The 17,107-nt window shown below is 37.0% G+C and overlaps 1 protein-coding gene across 2 annotated transcripts in view; it reads left to right on the forward strand.

The window, feature by feature from the left end:
• The window catches only part of DNAH8 (dynein axonemal heavy chain 8), a gene marked incomplete at its 3' end in the record, with an annotated part of 317,468 nt that overhangs the window by 76,997 nt on the left and 223,364 nt on the right, over positions 1–17,107 (forward strand). Inside the window, exons 20-22 of one of the 2 annotated variants that reach the window (XM_080806629.1) lie at positions 653–763; positions 8,679–8,747; positions 9,713–9,908. In XM_080806629.1, the coding sequence (XP_080662755.1) occupies positions 653–763; positions 8,679–8,747; positions 9,713–9,908 (376 nt within the window). Of the gene's footprint in view, positions 1–652; positions 764–8,671; positions 8,748–9,712; positions 9,909–17,107 lie in introns of both variants that reach the window. The other variant, XM_080806628.1, reaches the window with a different exon arrangement.

The following is a 17,107-nucleotide window of genomic DNA, read 5'->3' on the forward strand; positions in this document are numbered from 1 at the left end:
GCTCTTTTTCTCTCTCTCTTCTCCTTCTTGGTTCCCTATAAGCACTTTTCCCACTTGATGTTAAAGGTCCCTTAAGATATTTTCACTTCCTTAATTCTGTTTTCATTTTGCTGCTTTGTCTGGGTGAGTTCCATTACTTTGTCTTCCAGCTCACTGATTTGTTCTTCTACTTCAGTCAGCCTGCTGTTGAACCCCTCTAGTGTATTTTTCAGTTCAGTTATAACTTATCTTTGGTTCTTTCTTTCTTTCTTTTTTAAGATTGTATTTATTTATTTGAGAGAGAGAGAGCACAAGCAGGGGGAGAAGCAGGCAGAGGGAGAAGGAGGCAGAGGGAGAGGGGGAAGCAGGCTCTCCGCTGAGCAAGGAGACTGATGTGGGGCTCAATCCCTGGACCCTGGGATCATGACCTGAGCCAAAGGCAGATGCTTAACTGACTGAGCCACCCAGGTGTCCCTCTTCAGTACTTTCTTGTATTTTCTCTCTCTTTGTTGAGGTTCTCCTCACTGTGTTCATCCTTCTCTCAGTGGTGGGTAGGCCTGGCACTCAGTCTGGCTGTAGGACACGCCTGAGACTACTCTGATACATTGGTGGGTGGGGAAGCTTGCTATGGCACCATCTTGAACCCAACCCTCAATATGATTTTTTGTTACAGGAATGTAAAGAGGTCTATGCTTTTTTCTCTCATCAATTACTAGACAGTCTTCAAAAAGCTACGCGGTTATCTTTGGACACAATGAAAAGAAGAATATTTGTTTCAAGGCAAGTAGAAAATAAGCTAAGGTCTGGCAATACTATTGTAACATAATACTAATAGTACATCTTATTTTTATTACTTTAAAAATTTTAAAATTTAAAATATCACATTCATGAAAAGACTGTATGAAAATATATGTGTGATACTTCAAGAACAGTGATCAAATGAACAACCATGTTCCTGGCACCCAGGCCAAGACAGAGAACATTGGACACTATCAGTCCCTTTACCAGTCCTTTCTCTGCTCACCCAAAGGTAACCACTATCCCAAATTCATGTTTATTATTGTCTTGGTTTTCCTTACACCTTACCATATGTTTGTATTCCTAATCAATGTATCATTTAATTTTTCCTGTATCTGAACTGTGTTCAGTATTATGTTTTTGAGATTCATCTATGTTGATATACTTTGTTATACACAATCTGTTTATTCTACTGGTGATGGTTATTTGGGTTGTTTCCAGTTCAAGTTATTCTGAATAAAGCCTCTGTGAACATTTTTGTACCTGTCTCCTGCTACACTTGTTAAGAATGGAAGAGTTGGGCCCTGGGGTATGTGCATACCTCACTTTACCATGTGATGTCCAACACGAGAGTCCCCAGGGTTCTTCATTCTTGCACACAGTTGGTATTGTTAAACTAAAAAATTCTTGCCAGCAAGGGGGTGTGAAGTTGTATCTCACTGGGATTTAAATGATCATTTTCTTGGTTAATAATGAGCTTGAACATGTTTTCATGTTTATGAGCCATTTGTGCCTTCTTTCCCTTGAAATTTATGTTCTTTTCTTTCTCTTGTCTTATCTTATCTTAACTTGGCTTCTCTTTCTTCCCTTTTTTCCTTCCTTCATTTCTTTCTTTTTTGCCCATTTTTCTGTTGGATTGGACTTATTCATGGATGTTCTCAGTATTTTACTTTGTTGATGATAATATAGCAGATATCTTTTCCCTCCTGTGCCTCTCTTTTTATTCTTTTTATGGTATCTTTTACTGAGTTTAGAGTATTCAAGTTTATCAATCTTTTCTTTAAAATATTCAAATTCATTGATCTTTTTCTTGTGATTTTTATGTCTTTGAAAAGAAATCATTCTTTACCCCATAATGTCTTCTAAAATTTTATACTATTGTCTTTTATATTTAGGCATTTAATCCACATGATATTGATTTTTGTGTTTAATGCGAGGTAGGAGATCAATATATTTTTTTCACATGGTTAATTGAGCAAACGAAAGTTGTTGAAAATATTACTTTTCTCTTTGAGAGATTTATTTATTTACTTATTTAAAGACTTCATTTATTTGGAGGAGAGAGAGAGATGGTGAGAGAGCACAAGCAGGGAGAGACAGAGAAACAGACTATCTGCTGTGGTGGAGCCTGACTCAGGGCTCGAATCCTGGCATCCTGAGATCATGACCTGAGCCAAAGGCAGGCACTTAACTGACTGAGCCAAACAGGTGCCCCAAGAGAGTTATTTAAATGACACTGAATCTCTAGATCAATTTGGGAGAATTAGCATCCTTACAGCGTTGAGTCTTCCATCCAGAATTATGGATTACCTCTCCATTTAAGTCTTCTTTACTATTTCTCAATGATGTTTCATAATTCTCTGTGTAAAAGTCTTGCACATTTTTGTTAGTTTTATTCATTGACTATTCATGGCTGAATTTTAATTTATTAAAATTAAATAAATTAAATTCATTTAAATTAATTATTTAATATTAATATTGATCATTTAATTCTTAAGATTTAAATAAATTAATTTATTTAAATTAATTTAAATAAATTAATCACACTGTTATAATCTCCCAATGTGTTGTGAACACATTGGCAAATTGACAAATTTTCCTTCTTTTTTGGTCAGTTCTTGTTTTATGTGCTTTAAGCCTATGCTTAAAGGTGTGTAAAAAGTCATAGTAGTTAAATCTGTTTAGAACACTGTATTTTTAATTTTTATTTTATTCCTTTATGTTTGTTTATCCTAACTCCTCAAATTCTTTTTTTTTTTTAGATTTTATTTATTTATTTGATAGAGATCACAAGTACGCAGAGAAGCAGGTAGAGAGAGGAAGGGAAGCAGCCTCCCTGCCCATCAGAGAGCCCGGTGCGGGGCTCGATCCCAGGACCCTGGGATCATGACCTGAGCCAAAGGCAGAGGCTTTAACCCACTGAGCCACCAGGCGCCCCTCAAATTCTTTTTAGTCTGTTATTAATTTTACTTTACCAGCTTTTTTGGTATATTGCTTTTTAAGCCTTTATTTAAATCTTACTGTACAGTTTTTCTTGTATTTCTTAAAAGATTATTTTTTGAAAGATTTTATTTATTCATTTGAGAGAGAGAGAGAGAATGAGAGAAAGAGAGCATGAGAGGAGAGAAGTTAGTGGGAGAAGCAGACTCCCTGCCGAACAGGGACCCCAATACGGGACTCAGTCCTGGGACTCCAGGATTATGACCTGAGGCGAAGGCAGTCACTTAACCAACTGGGTCACCCAGGTACCTGTTCCTGATTATTTTTATTCAATCTGATTATCTCTACTTTTAGATAGAGTGTAATTTGTTTATATTTATTGTGATTTTTTCATGTAGCTATACTTAATTTTGATATTTCAGTTTGTGTCTTCTTTTAGCATCTGTTTTCTTTGGTTCATTTCGTTACCTCTGTTATCTTTGGGATGGAGAATATTTTCCTTCCCATATTTCAGTTTTTTAAGTAGTTACCCTTAAATTGAGAATATGTATGTCTTGCTCCAGTTTTAAAAAAAATACAATTTTTGGTTTTTCAGTTTTCTAGTCTTATTTCTAACTACAAAGGCCTTGACATGCTTTGCTCACTGAACTGTATCTACCTTGTTATTGCTGCTTGATGGTTTCATTTTACCTTTTTTTAAATAAGAATACTGGCATATTTTATTAAAATCTCCAGATTCTTCTGTATTTCTTGTATCCCACTGGTTTCTTAGTCAGGGCATATGAGGGGTAAACTCTTTTATTCTTCCTTTTAAGTCTGAAAAAAATTTTTTTTGTTGTTTTTTCTTTTTTTTTTTTCTTTCATATTCTCATGACAGTTAGGCTGGATAAAAAATTCTTGTTTGTCTCTTGGCATTTTGAAAGCATTTCATTTTTCTTCTGACTTATATTGTTGCTGATATGAAGTCCACAGTAAGTCCAAGTGAAGATTATTTTTTATCCTTGATGTTCTGTAGTTTTCTTTCCCTGTGTGGATTTGTCTTTACTTAGTCCTGCTTTGTTCTCAGTGTGCAGTTTCTATTCGAGGGTGTATAGCATTCCTCATCCTGGAAAATCCTCAGCAATTTCCTCTTCAGATGTTTCTTCTGGGACATTCCTTTCATTCTCTTCTGATAGAACTCCTAGCAGTTGAATGTTGAATACATTAGCCACATGATTAATTGTTCTAACCAGGACACTCTTTTGAGTGAAGGGACACTATCCAGATGAAATGTCAGGACAGATTTAACCTGGAACTGTCCTGGGCACACTGAACATGCACTCATCTCAAATCTTGGGGCTTTTGGTCTGTCCTCCCTGTCTCCTAACTCCTCTGTTATATGTTTTGTCTTTTTGCCTTTCTGGGCTACATTATGAGCAAGTATTTCTCTTTCTAGTCTAAAGATGATCTCATCAATTGCATCTTAAATATCTCAATTAGTACTTGTTCATTTGCAAAATGCAAAAAACAATCACAGGATCTGCCTCACATAGTTAATGTGAGCATGGAATGTGTTAATTCGTGGAAAGTGTTTGTAAAAGTGCTTGGCATACATTGAGCATTCAATAAATATTACATTTCTTTATCTTTTTTCTTACCTTGTCTTTATTTTTTTATGTTTTTATTTTTTATTGTGTTCAGTTAGCCATTATAGTACATAATTAGTCATTGATGCAGGGTTCAACAATTCATTAGTTAAATGTAACACTCAGTGCTCATCGTAGCACGTGCCCTCCTCAATACCCATGACCCTGTTGCCCTCTTCCCCCACTCTCCTCTGAAACCTCCAGATTGTTTTTCAGTGTCCATAGTCTCACAGTTCATCTCCCTCTCTGATTTCTCCCCCTTTGGATTTCCTTCCCTTCCCTTATGGCCCTCTATGCTATTGCTTATGTTCCACATATGAATGAAACCATATGATAATTGTCTTTCTCTGTTTGACTTACTTCACTTAACATAATCCCCTCCGGTTCCATCCGTGTCGATGGAAATGGTGAGTATTCATCATTTCTGATGGCTGAATAATATTCCATTTTATATATGGGCCACATCTTCTTTATCCATTCATCTGTTGAAGAGCATATCAGTTTCTTCCACAGTTTGGCTATTGTGGACGTTGCTGCTATTAACATTGGGGTGCACATGCCCCTTCTTTCCACTATGTTTCTATTTTTGGGGTAAATACCAGTAGTTCAATTGCTGGGTCATAGGGTAGCTCTATTCTTAACATCTTGAGGAACCTCCGTACTGTTTTTCAGAGTGGCTGCCCCAACTTGCATTCCCACCAACAGTGTAAGAAGGTTCTCCTTTCTCCACATCCTTGCCAACATTTGTATTTCTTGTCCTAATAATTTTGGCCATTCTAACTGGTGTGGTATCTCATTGGCCATTCTAACTGGTGTGGTATCTCATTGTGGTTTTGATTTATATTTCCTGATGGCTAGTGATGTTGAGCATTTTTTCATGTGTCTGTTAGCCATTTGTATGTCTTTTTTTTTTTTTAGAGAAGTGTCTGTTCATGCCTTCTGCCCAGTTTTTGACTGCGTTATTAGTTTTTTGAGTGTTGAGTTTGAGAAGTAAGTTCTTTATAGATCTTGGATATTACCCCTTTATCTGTAATGTCATTTGTGAATATCTTCTCCCAATCTGTTGGTTGCCTCTTTGTTTTGTTGACTTTTTCCTTTACTGTGCAGAAGCTTTTTAACTTGATGAAGTCCCCAAAATTCATTTTTGCTTTTGTTTCACCTGTCTTTGGAGACATGTCTTGAAAGAAATTACTGTGACTGATGTTGAAGAGATTACTGCCTATGCTCTCCTCTAGGATTTTGATGGATTCCTGTCTCACATTGAGATCTCTCATCCATTTTGAGTTTATCTTTGTGTATGGTGTAAGGGGAGGGTCCAGGTTCATTCTTATATATGTGCTGTCCAATTTTCCCAGCACCACTTACTGAAGAGACTGTCTTTTTCCCATTGGATATTTTTTTCCTGATCTGTCAAAGATTGGTTGACCATAGAGTTGAGGGTCCATTCCTAGTATCTCTGTTCTGTTCCACTGGTCTATATATCTGTTTTTGTACCAGTACCATGCTGTCTTGGTGATCACAGCTTTGTAATGTAGCTTGAAGTCAGACAACGTGATGCCCCCAGCTTCGTTTTTCTCTTTCATCCTTCCCTTGGTCATTAGGGATCTTTTCTGGTTCCATACAAATTTTAGGATTTTTTTGTTCCAGCTCTTTGAAAAATGCCAATGGTTGGTTTTGTTTTGTTTTGCCAATTGTATTTTAATAGGGATGGCTTTGAAAGTGTAAATATCTCCGGGGAGGATAGACATTTTAACAGTGTTTATTCTTCCAATCCACATCAATAAAAGAAAAGATAAGAACCATATGATCCTCTCAATTGATGCAGAAAAAGCATTTGACAAAATACAAGTTCTGTTCCTGATTAAAACTCTCCAGAATATAGGCATAGAAGGAATATTCCTCAATATCATAAAAACCATCTATGAAAAGCCCAGAGTGAATATCATTATCAATGGATCAGGAACACGACAGGGATGCCCACTCTCACCACTGTTGTTCAACATAGTACTAGAAGTCCTAGCTTCAGCAATCAGACAACAGAAAGAAATGAAAGGCATCCAAATTGGCAAAGAAGAAGTCAAACTCTCCCTCTTTGCAGATGACATGATGCTTTATGTGGCAAATCTAAAAGATTGCACCCCCAAATTACTAGAACTCATACAGCAGTTCAGCAATGTGGCAGGATACAAAAACAATGCACAGAAATCAGTTGCTTTTCTGTATAGAAGTGTACAGAAATCTAACAATGTAACTGTAGAAAGAGAAATTAAGGAATCAGTTCCATTCACAATAGCAACAAAAACCATAAGATACCTAGGAATAAACCTAAATAAAGACATAAGGGATCTATACTTTATGTCTATATACCTAAGTGTACATACATGAAAGAAATTGAGGAAGACACAAAAAGATGGAAAAATATTACCTTATCTTTAAATAGTATCTATCTCTTTGTAAGTTACTGAATGATCTAGTGTGCTGTTCACGGCCTCTGTTGCTTCAGATGTTTATACTTTATAAAACTCTTTTTTGCTCTGGGATTCTGCCCTTTTAAATACAGTTTACACTTGTCTTATTGCTGCATCTTGAATTTCACAATGAGACTATGAATTAGAGGTTTTCCCTCCTTTATTTGCTTGCTTTTGGTTCAAAGACTTCCTTGCTATAATAAGTTTATCTGGGAACCAATGGTCCTGCATCCTAAAGTGAGTCTTCACGTTGAAGGCTTTGTGTTTCTTATGACACCCCCCACCCCCATCTGCTTGCATATAAATGCAGGTGTAGTTTTTCAGTAATTTCCCAGCACGTGAAACCTACACATTGATCTTAAGAAGAGACCTATTTTATCATCTTCAAAAGATTCTCTGTGTACCTGGGAGGATTCATGGGAAAAATCACCTACGCCTGGTCATAAAATTTGTGGATTTCCAGAATCAAAAGGAAAACCCTGTAAGTATCCAAACAACAGGGTGTTACTTAGAAAACTAGATTAAGGGCAGAACCCTCTTCTGAAAGTAGAAACAAAGGAGCCAACAAAACGGTATTTATAGAGTGTGAGAGAATGAAATTGTGATTCAAGCCGACAGCATTTCTTGCTTTGGAGAGCAATAAAACATGGATAATAATTTTGTCTGGGGTGAGGACAGAGGTCAAGGCAGATGGAGATAACCAAACTAGTTTGCAGCTCTGATGTTTGTTCTTCATTATTTGTACTCGTGTGTCTGTATGTAGTTCTGTCTGAGCATGAATATGTCGTTTAAAAAAACAATTTTAGGGGTGTCTGGGTGGCTCGGTCAGGTAAGTGTTGGACTCTTGATTTTGGCTCAGGTTATGATCTCAGGGTGGTGAGATCGATTCCCATGTCAGTCTCCGTGCTGGGCATGGAGCCTGCTTAAGATAGTCTCTTCTTCTGTCTCTTCCCTGCACTTCTCTCTCTAAAAGAAAAAGAAAAACAAACAAACAAAATTAAAAAAAAAAAAAACAAAAACAGTTTTGGAGGGCTTTGACCAGAATTCTCCTGTGTAATCTTGCAAAAAGTATGTATATTTTTTTGGTGGTGGTGGTGATCTTGTCTGGCATCTGTTACAGGGCAGGAACAGGATGTGCTTTTATTAATTTTTAAAAAGATTTTATTTATTTATTTGAGAGAGAGAGAACAAGAGAGAGAGAGCCTGCAAGCAGGGTGGGTGGGGGGAGCAGTGGCGGGGAGGAGGTGGAGAGAGGCAAGCGGATTCCAGGCTGAACGTGGGGTTCAATTTCAGGACCCTGGGATCATAACCACAGCCAAAGTCAGATGTTTAACTGACTGAGTCACCCAGGCGGCCCTGGGATGTGCTTTTAATAAACAATATTAAATGGTTATTACTGAGAGAGAGCAACATTAAAATGCTAGAAAATGTATGGGAGACTAATATTTCACTTCTAATAATATTAAAACGTTATATTTTCTTAGTTCTCTGAAATGTATGGTTTCATTATAAGTAATATTCCCCATGTAATTTGGTATTTTGAAAATGGTCTTTATTTTTAGGATCGAAAATGGTAGCAGAACCAAGGTTTTATGAAATTTCAGGTTAAGTTTTATAAGTTAAATGTCCATCTTCTTCCAGCCACCATGGACGAAGGCTATCAGAAGATATTATTTCCTTTATAAAAACTGAAGTACATCTAGCAATTCCGAATGTGGTAAGTATAATTAAATATTTACATTAATACAATGATGTTTTGATAGTTTTTAAAGAAGTACAGCCCTACAGCTGAACTTTCATTTAGAATAACTGCTTGGCTGTATGTCTTTTTAGCTCCACCAGTATTTAACGAAAAGCAGAACATTATTTTAATCTATTATAAACAATTACTCTGCATAGTTCTTGCTGTATTGACAGTTGGCATAAGAGAGGAGTTAAGTATCTAGTCAGCCATCAGTCAGCAAGTACTCTAAAAATATCCTTGCTTTTTCTTTCTTCAAGCATTAAATGATCTGAACAGTCCACCTCAGAAGTCCAGATCCCTACCCTCCAACACACAACCGTGAGGTAACCAAGAATGGCAGAAGAGAAAGAAAGAAAGGGCTTATGACCCAAGCACAGGGACACTTACGCCTTCTCCTGGCCTGTGTTTCTACCACCGTCCCAGCTGCCCCTTGGCATTTGGACCTCCAGGTCACACAGGCTGACTGGGGTCCATTTTGTGATGTGCCATGGGATAAGGAAAGGCAGGAACAATCCGTGACTCATCTCCCACCTTTGACACCAACACGGTTTGGGCTCCTGGAGGAGAGCTTCTGGGCTTATTTGGCACATTTCAAAGAACCGAGGTCAAAACCTTGGTGGTATAGCTTCTTCAGTCACTTTGCTTTCTGGGCTCCACACAGAGTCCACGATTTCTGGCTGCATCCAGAAATTTCCCTCACAGGGAAAGGATGACAAGGACTGTGCTTGACCTGTTTAGCCTGCAGGAAATGACAGAATGGGCAAACCTCAGGATAGAAAAAATCCACAGCCTATCCTCCTCCAACAGCCCTCTCCTCAGAGCAGCCTTCCACTGGGCCAGCTGGGGTTTTCCTACCCAGTGGGGGGTGATCTGATGAGAAAGAGAGGGATGGGTGGTACTTGGTGCCAGTACCAGGAGCCCGATTCTCCTTTCCACAGGTAATGATTCCTAGTTTGGATGACATTCAACAAGCCATCAATCGGATGATCCAGCTCACCTTGGAGGTCAGCAGAGGAGTGGCTCACTGGGGGCAACAGCAGACCCGTTACATCAAACCTGGCATCACCAGTCCCAGTCGTACTGCAACTGATGTGACCCCTGTAAATGCAGCGAAACCGGCGAAGAAGGAAGAGAGTAAGAACGTTAAAACAAATCTCAGATGAATAGAATCTTAGAATTGTAAGAACTAGTCAATGGTCTTTATGATTCTTCTATGTACGACAGCGTGTAGATTTTTAAAATTTTAATTCCAGTGTAACTAACATATGGTGTTATATTAGCTTCAGGTGTATAAGATAGTGATTCAACACTTCCATATATTACTCAGTGCTCATCAAGATAAGTAGACACTTGATCTCTTTCCCTGTTTCCCCCAGCCCCCCGCCCTCCTCTCTGGTCATGATCTGTTTGCTCTCTGTAGTTAAGAATCTGCTTTTTGGTTTGTCTTTTTTTTCCTTTGCTCATTTGTTTTGTTTCTTAAATTCCACACATGAGTGAAGTCATATGGTATTTGTCTTTCTCTGACTGGCTTATTTCTCTGACTTAGCATTGTACTCCCTAGCATTAGACTCCAGCCATGCTGTTGCAAATGGCAAGGTTCCATTCTTTTTTATGGCTGATTAAAGTCATTTCTACATGTTTATTTGTTTAACTTTGCATTAAAAATTTAAAAATTAGTGTTTTCCCTACTCCATCATAAATACAACACACAGACATTTTCTTTTTTTAAAAAATTTTTAATTTTTTAATAAACATATAATGTATTATTAGCCCCAGGGGTACAGGTCCACACAGACATTTTCTTTTTTTAAGATTGATTGATTGATTTATTTGATAGAGAGAGATCAGTAGGCAGAGAGGCAGGCAGAGAGAGATGGAGAAGCAGGCTCCTTGCTTGCGGAGCAGAGAGTCCGATGCGGGGCTTGATCCCAGGACCCTGAGATCATGACCTGAGCCGAAGGCAGAGGCTTAACCCACTGAGCCACCCAGGTGCCCCCACACAGGCATTTTCATCCAGAGTTTGGACATAGGTGAGCAAGGATTTCTATCACTGCTCTACTATCATAATCTTAGATTCAAAGAGAAATTATAACAAGGCTTAGTACTAATTCTACTTTCAGCATTGTATTTGGTCTAATGAACTTAGTTTGTCAGAACATGATACTTAAAAGTTCTGGGTCATGTGTTCCTTGTACATAAAATACATATAAGCTATTCGCTTAAGTAATTATGAGTGTGATACAGCACTGACCCAAAGTTTCATGGATGTTTTTGGACAGTTTTGTGTAGAAAGCCAAATTATTGAGAAGTAAAAATTATATATATTTAGGATATAAATGTGATATTTTGATATATGTATATGATTACCACAAAGTAATTAACATGTCCATCACCTCCCACAGTCATCATTTTTTGGGATATGTATATGGTAAAATAATTTTAAATCTACTCTCTTAGCAAATTTCAAGTATACAGTACATTGGTAGTATCTGTAGTCACCATGTTGTACATTAAATCTCTGGACCTTACTCATCTTATAACTGAAAGTTTGTACCCTTTGATCAATATCGCCCCTTTCCTCCATCCCTCAGCCTCTGGTAACCATTGTGCTACTCTGTGTTACTATGGTTTGGACTTTTTTTTCTTTTTTTGCAACGGAATATTATTCAACTTTAAAAGAATGAAACCCTGCCTCTGGTGACAACAAGGAGAACCTGAAGGGTGTTATACCGAATGAAATAAGCCAGACACAGACAAATATCATGTAATCTCATTTATACATGAACCTAAAAGAAAAGTCAAACACTTTTTTCTAAAACTACATCCTCTCCATTGATAACCAGTAAAATGTAAGTTACATGAACAAATGGCCCAGGCTCCATATACCCTTTCTACGTTGCACCAACACTGCTCTGATTCTGTCTGTGGTCTCATGGGGTATTCCCTACAACCAGCTAATGGAAGAGGAAATATCTCAGGCCCAGTCTATGTTGAGTTGGTTTGATATATTGGTGTGAGTTGAAAATGGACTACTGCACTATAGACTATAAGGAGTGGCCCTTAAGGACAGCAAGAAGGGTACTTTCCCCCAATAGGCAGAGCTTCAAGCAGTATATCCTTTTGAAGGAGAGGTGAATGATCTGAAGCAAAGACATACATGACTCTTGGACAATGATGAGTGGCTAGACTTGTTTTTCAAGACCTAGAAAGATCAACATTGAAAATCAGAGGCAAGAAGGGAAAAAGCATGCAGGTGGGTCTATGTATACACATAAAATAGCTGGCAAAGGAAATATTGGTGCCATTCCTTTTTTCGGAAATGTTAAATAATTTGTCCAGGGGCGCTGGGGTGGCTCAGTCAGTTAAACCTCTGCCTTTGGCTCAGGTCAAGATCTCAGGGTCCTGGGATCGAGCCCTGTGTCAAGCTTGGTGCTCAGTGGGGACTCTGCTTAAGGGTTCTCTCCTTCTCCCTCTGCCCCTCACCTCTTTATCTGTCTCTCTCTCAAATAAATAAATCTTTAAAAAAATTTTAAAAATGATAACGGAACAAGATTGGTCCACAGCCCTGGCCATATTCCTGCTGTGGACTCCATTACATGGCTCATAAACACAGCCCTAACAGATGCTCTGATTAAGATGAGACCTATATTTTCCAGATCATAAGTGATAGGACTTACCTATGATCCTAACCCATGGCTTCTCCACAAAGGGCTTTTGTAAATTTGGAGGAAAGCTGAAGCCAGACTGGACACAGATGTTTAGCTTCTTTTTTTCTGAGAACCTTCTTCTAATATGGGCAATTAATGTTCTTTCCTTTACAACTAGTTTTGTGCTTAGTGTTCAGTTAAAAAAAATTAAACAATATATTATTTGGAGATAAACATGTTGGTTTATCTTCAATGAAAATTCAGGATCCTGGTTACCTCTGAGAGTAAGGGATGAATATATGATTGAAGAGGACCTAGAGGGGACTACTGATATATTATTACCATTCTTCCCTTAACCTGGGTACTGAGTACATTGAAATTATTTTCCTTCTAATTTAGTATGTTTTATATATGTCATATTCTTTTTAAAAAAGATTTTATTTATTTATTTGACAGACAGAGATCACAACTAGGCAGAGAGGCAGGCGGGGGGTTGAGGGGAAGCAGGCTCCCTGCTGAGCAGAGAACCCGATCAGGGCTCAATCCCAGGACCCTGAGATCATGACCTGAGCCGAAGGCAGAGGCTTAACCCACTGAGCCACCCAGGGGCCCCTTATATGTCATATTCTTATTTAACTACTGTTTTATATATGCTGCTATATATATGATATATTTCAGTCATCCATACACATTCTTTTAGCACACTAGGAATAAGAAGGATTTTCTGCTAATGGTATCTGTGGAAAAATTTAGTAGCATTTATTTCCCATTAAATTGAAGAATAAAGGGACACCTGGGTGGCTCAGTGGGTTAAGGCCTCTGCCTTTGGCTCAGGTCATGATCTCAGGGTCCTGGGATCGAGCCCCACATCGGGCTCTCTGCTCAGCAGGGAGCCTGCTTCTCCCTCTCCCTCTGCCTGCCTCTCTGCCTACTTGTGATCGCTGTCTGTCAAATAAATAAACAAAATCTTTAAAAAAAAAATTGAAGAATAAAACAAAGAAGCCAGCTATCATCACCTCTATTCAATATTTTATTGGAGAAATCAGGCAATAAAAAATGAGATAATTGGAAAGGAAAACTAAGGTTGTCCTTACTTTAAAGATCATGCATAGGAAATCCCATGAATCTAGAGATGTCTATTAGAACTAATAAGTTCAATAATGTTAATGTATAAAAAGCCAACATACAGAAGTATTTCTATAATGGTCAATAATTCAATTAGAAGGTAATAGAATTATATGTCAGTTATATCTCAATAAAGCTGGGAAAAATGTAATAGAAAAAAATGGGTTTTTCTATAGCCACAAAATCATAAGTAGTTAATAAATAAATGTAAAAAATACTTGCATAGCATTTTTGGAGAAAATAATTATTATGGAATGGTATAATGAAAAATAGGAATAAATCCACAACATGAAGAACTTCATTGTTAGTTAATTTACAAACTCGATATAACTCGATACAATTCCAATGAAATCACAACAGAATTTTTTATACAATTTGTTAAATTAATTTTCATTTTCTTCTGTAAAATTATATGGAAGGGTAAAGATCCAAAAATAGCTCAAAATATTGAAGGAAAACAAGGTAAGGGGTCCTATCCTGACACATAGGAAGGAGTGTTGTTATGACAGACTAATTAAAACAATCTAGTTTGTCTACTAAGACAGACTAATTAAAACAACAAAATAAATGCTTCTAAATTTTGAATGGTCCAAGAATAGATAGACCAATGGATCAGGACAGAGGTACAGCAATACTCATATATATGAAAATTAGATATATGACACAGGTAGACTTACTAATCAAAGGAGAAAGAATGTGCTATTTATTTATTTATTTAAGATATACTTTTATTTATTTATTCATTTGAGAGAGAGCACAAGCGGGAGGAGAGGCAGAGGAAGAGGGAGAAACAGACTCCTTGATGAGCAGGGAGCCGGACTCAGGGCTTGATCCCAGGATATTGGGATCATGACCTTAGCTTAAAGCAGACACTTAACTGACTGAGCCACCCAAGCACCCCTTAAATTAGATTTTTTTTTAAAAAGATTTTATTTATTTATTTATTTATTTGACAGACAGAGATCACAAGTAGGCAGAGAGGCAGGCAGAGAGAGAGGAGGAAGCAGGCTCCCTGCTGCGCAGAGAGCCTGATGTGGGACTCGATCCCAGGACCCTGGGATCATGACCTGAGCCAAAGGCAGAGGCTTTAACCCACCAAGCCACCCAGGCGCCCCTTAAATTATATATATATATATATATGTGTGTGTGTGTGTGTGTGTGTGTGTGTGTGTGTATATATATAAAATTATATATATAATTATTATATATTATTGTATATATTATATATAATTTAAGGGGTGCCTGGGTGGCTCGGTAGGTTAAAGCCTCTTTAACAAAAGAGTGTTATAGTATATATATATACACTATATATATATATTAATTAATAATATATATATATACTATATATTACATATAGTGTATATATATATATACTCAAAAGAGTATATATATATATACACTCAAAAGAGTGTTATAGTATATATATATACACTATATATAATTAATTAATATATATAGTGTATATATATATACTATAACACTCTTTTGAGTGTATATATATATATACTCTTTTGAGTATGTGTATATATATATATATATATATATATATATACTATAACACTCTTTTGAGTCAATATATAACAAATATATTTATGACATTAGGGAAAAATTCTTAAGACACATGAAAGTCAAACCATAGAAGAAAATATGTTTAAGTTTGACTTCTTTTTTTTTCCCAAGATTTTATTTATTATTTGACAGAGAGAGACATAGCGAGAGAGGGAACACAAGCAGGGAGAGTGGGAGAGGGAGAAGCAGGCTTCCCGCTGAGCAGGGAGCCTGATGCTGGGCTGGATCCCAGGACCCTGGGATCAGGACCTGAGCTGAAGGCAGATGCTTAATGACTGAGCCATCCAGGCACCCCTAAATTTGACTTCCTTATATTTAAAAACATTCTTTAAAGGATCCTTAAATTTAAATGACCGTGCTGAGATCCTTAATAAAATATCAGCAAACTGAATCCAGAAACACATAAAAAGGAGCATCTATTATGACCAATAGAGAATTATCCCTGAAGATTGGTTTGACATGACAAAATACACCCTGATAACAGAATAAAGGACAAAATCACATGGTCACCTCAGTAGACACTGAAAGGATTTGGCAAAATCCAACTTTCTTTCATGATAAACATATTCAACAATCTGGGGACAGAATTAAACTTCTTCAACCTGATAAAGGACAACTATGAAAAACCTACAGTCAACATCCTACTTAATGGTGAAAGAATAAATTATTTCCCTGTAAGATCAGAAACAAGTTAAGAATGCCAGATTTCACCACATTGATATATTATACTGGACATTCGATCTAGTGACTTTAAAGATTTTTATTTATTTATTTGATAGAGAGACAGTAAGAGAGAGCATGAAAAGGGAGAAGGTCAAAGGGAGAAGCAGACTCCTTGTGGAACTGGGAGCCTGAATGGGGACTCAATCCCGGGACTCCAGGACCATGTCCTGAACTGAAGGCAGTTGCTTAACCAACTGAGCCACCCAGGTGCCCCTGATCGAGTGGCTTTAATAAGAAATTAAAGATATACAGACTGGAAAGGAAGAGACAAAACTGGCTTTATTAACAGATAACATTATCATGTAATGATGCAAAATCATCCTCAGGAATACATACACATGCAAAACTATTAGAACTAATAAATGAGTTCAACAAGTATGCAGGATATAAAATTGATATAAAGGCTCGATTATATTTCTAAATACTAGGAATGAAAAATCTGAAAATGAAATTTTAAAAAAACAATTTCATTACAATAATGTCACAAAGAATAAGTTTAACAGAAGTGTTAAGTCCTGTACACTGGAAGCTACAAAACATTGCTGAAAGGTACACCATGTTCATGGATTGGAAGACTCAGTACTGCTAAAATGGCAATTCTCCCAAATTAGTCTATAGATTTAGTGGAAACTCCATCAAAATCCTAGAAAGTGGTTTTGCAGAAATTGAGTTGATCCTAAAACTTGAATAAGGAATAGGAAAATTCAGAGAAACTTTAATAGCCAATATAATTTTGAAAAAAGATAGTAAAGCTAGAGTACTTGCATGAATTGATTTCAAAACATACTATAAAGTTACAGTAATCAAAACAGTAGTGTTGGCCTAAGGAGAGACATTTAGATCAGTGGGACAGATAGGCAACCCAGATATAAACTTTGGAGTCAACTGACTTTCTGAAAGGATACCAAGTCAAAAAAATGGGGTAATGGATTGCCTCTGGTGCTGGAACAATTAGACATACATATGGAAAATTAGACATACATATGCGAAAAAAAATGGAGTTGGTATCTTACCTCACAGTATTCAAAGAAATTAACTCAAAGTCAACTATAACAAACTGAAGCTTTTAGAGGGGAGAGAGGTGGGGGATGAGTTAGTCTGGTGATGGGTATTAAGAAGGGCACGTATTGCATGGAGCACTGGGTGTTATAGACAAACAATAATCATGGAACACTACATCAGACACTAATGATGTACTGTATGGTGACTAACACAGCATAATAAAAATTTTTTTAAAGAAAAGAAGACATGAAACTATAAAAATTTTAG

Source organism: Martes martes (assembly GCF_963455335.1).
Source record: "Martes martes genome assembly, chromosome: 6".
Classification (NCBI taxonomy): Eukaryota; Metazoa; Chordata; class Mammalia; order Carnivora; family Mustelidae; genus Martes; species Martes martes.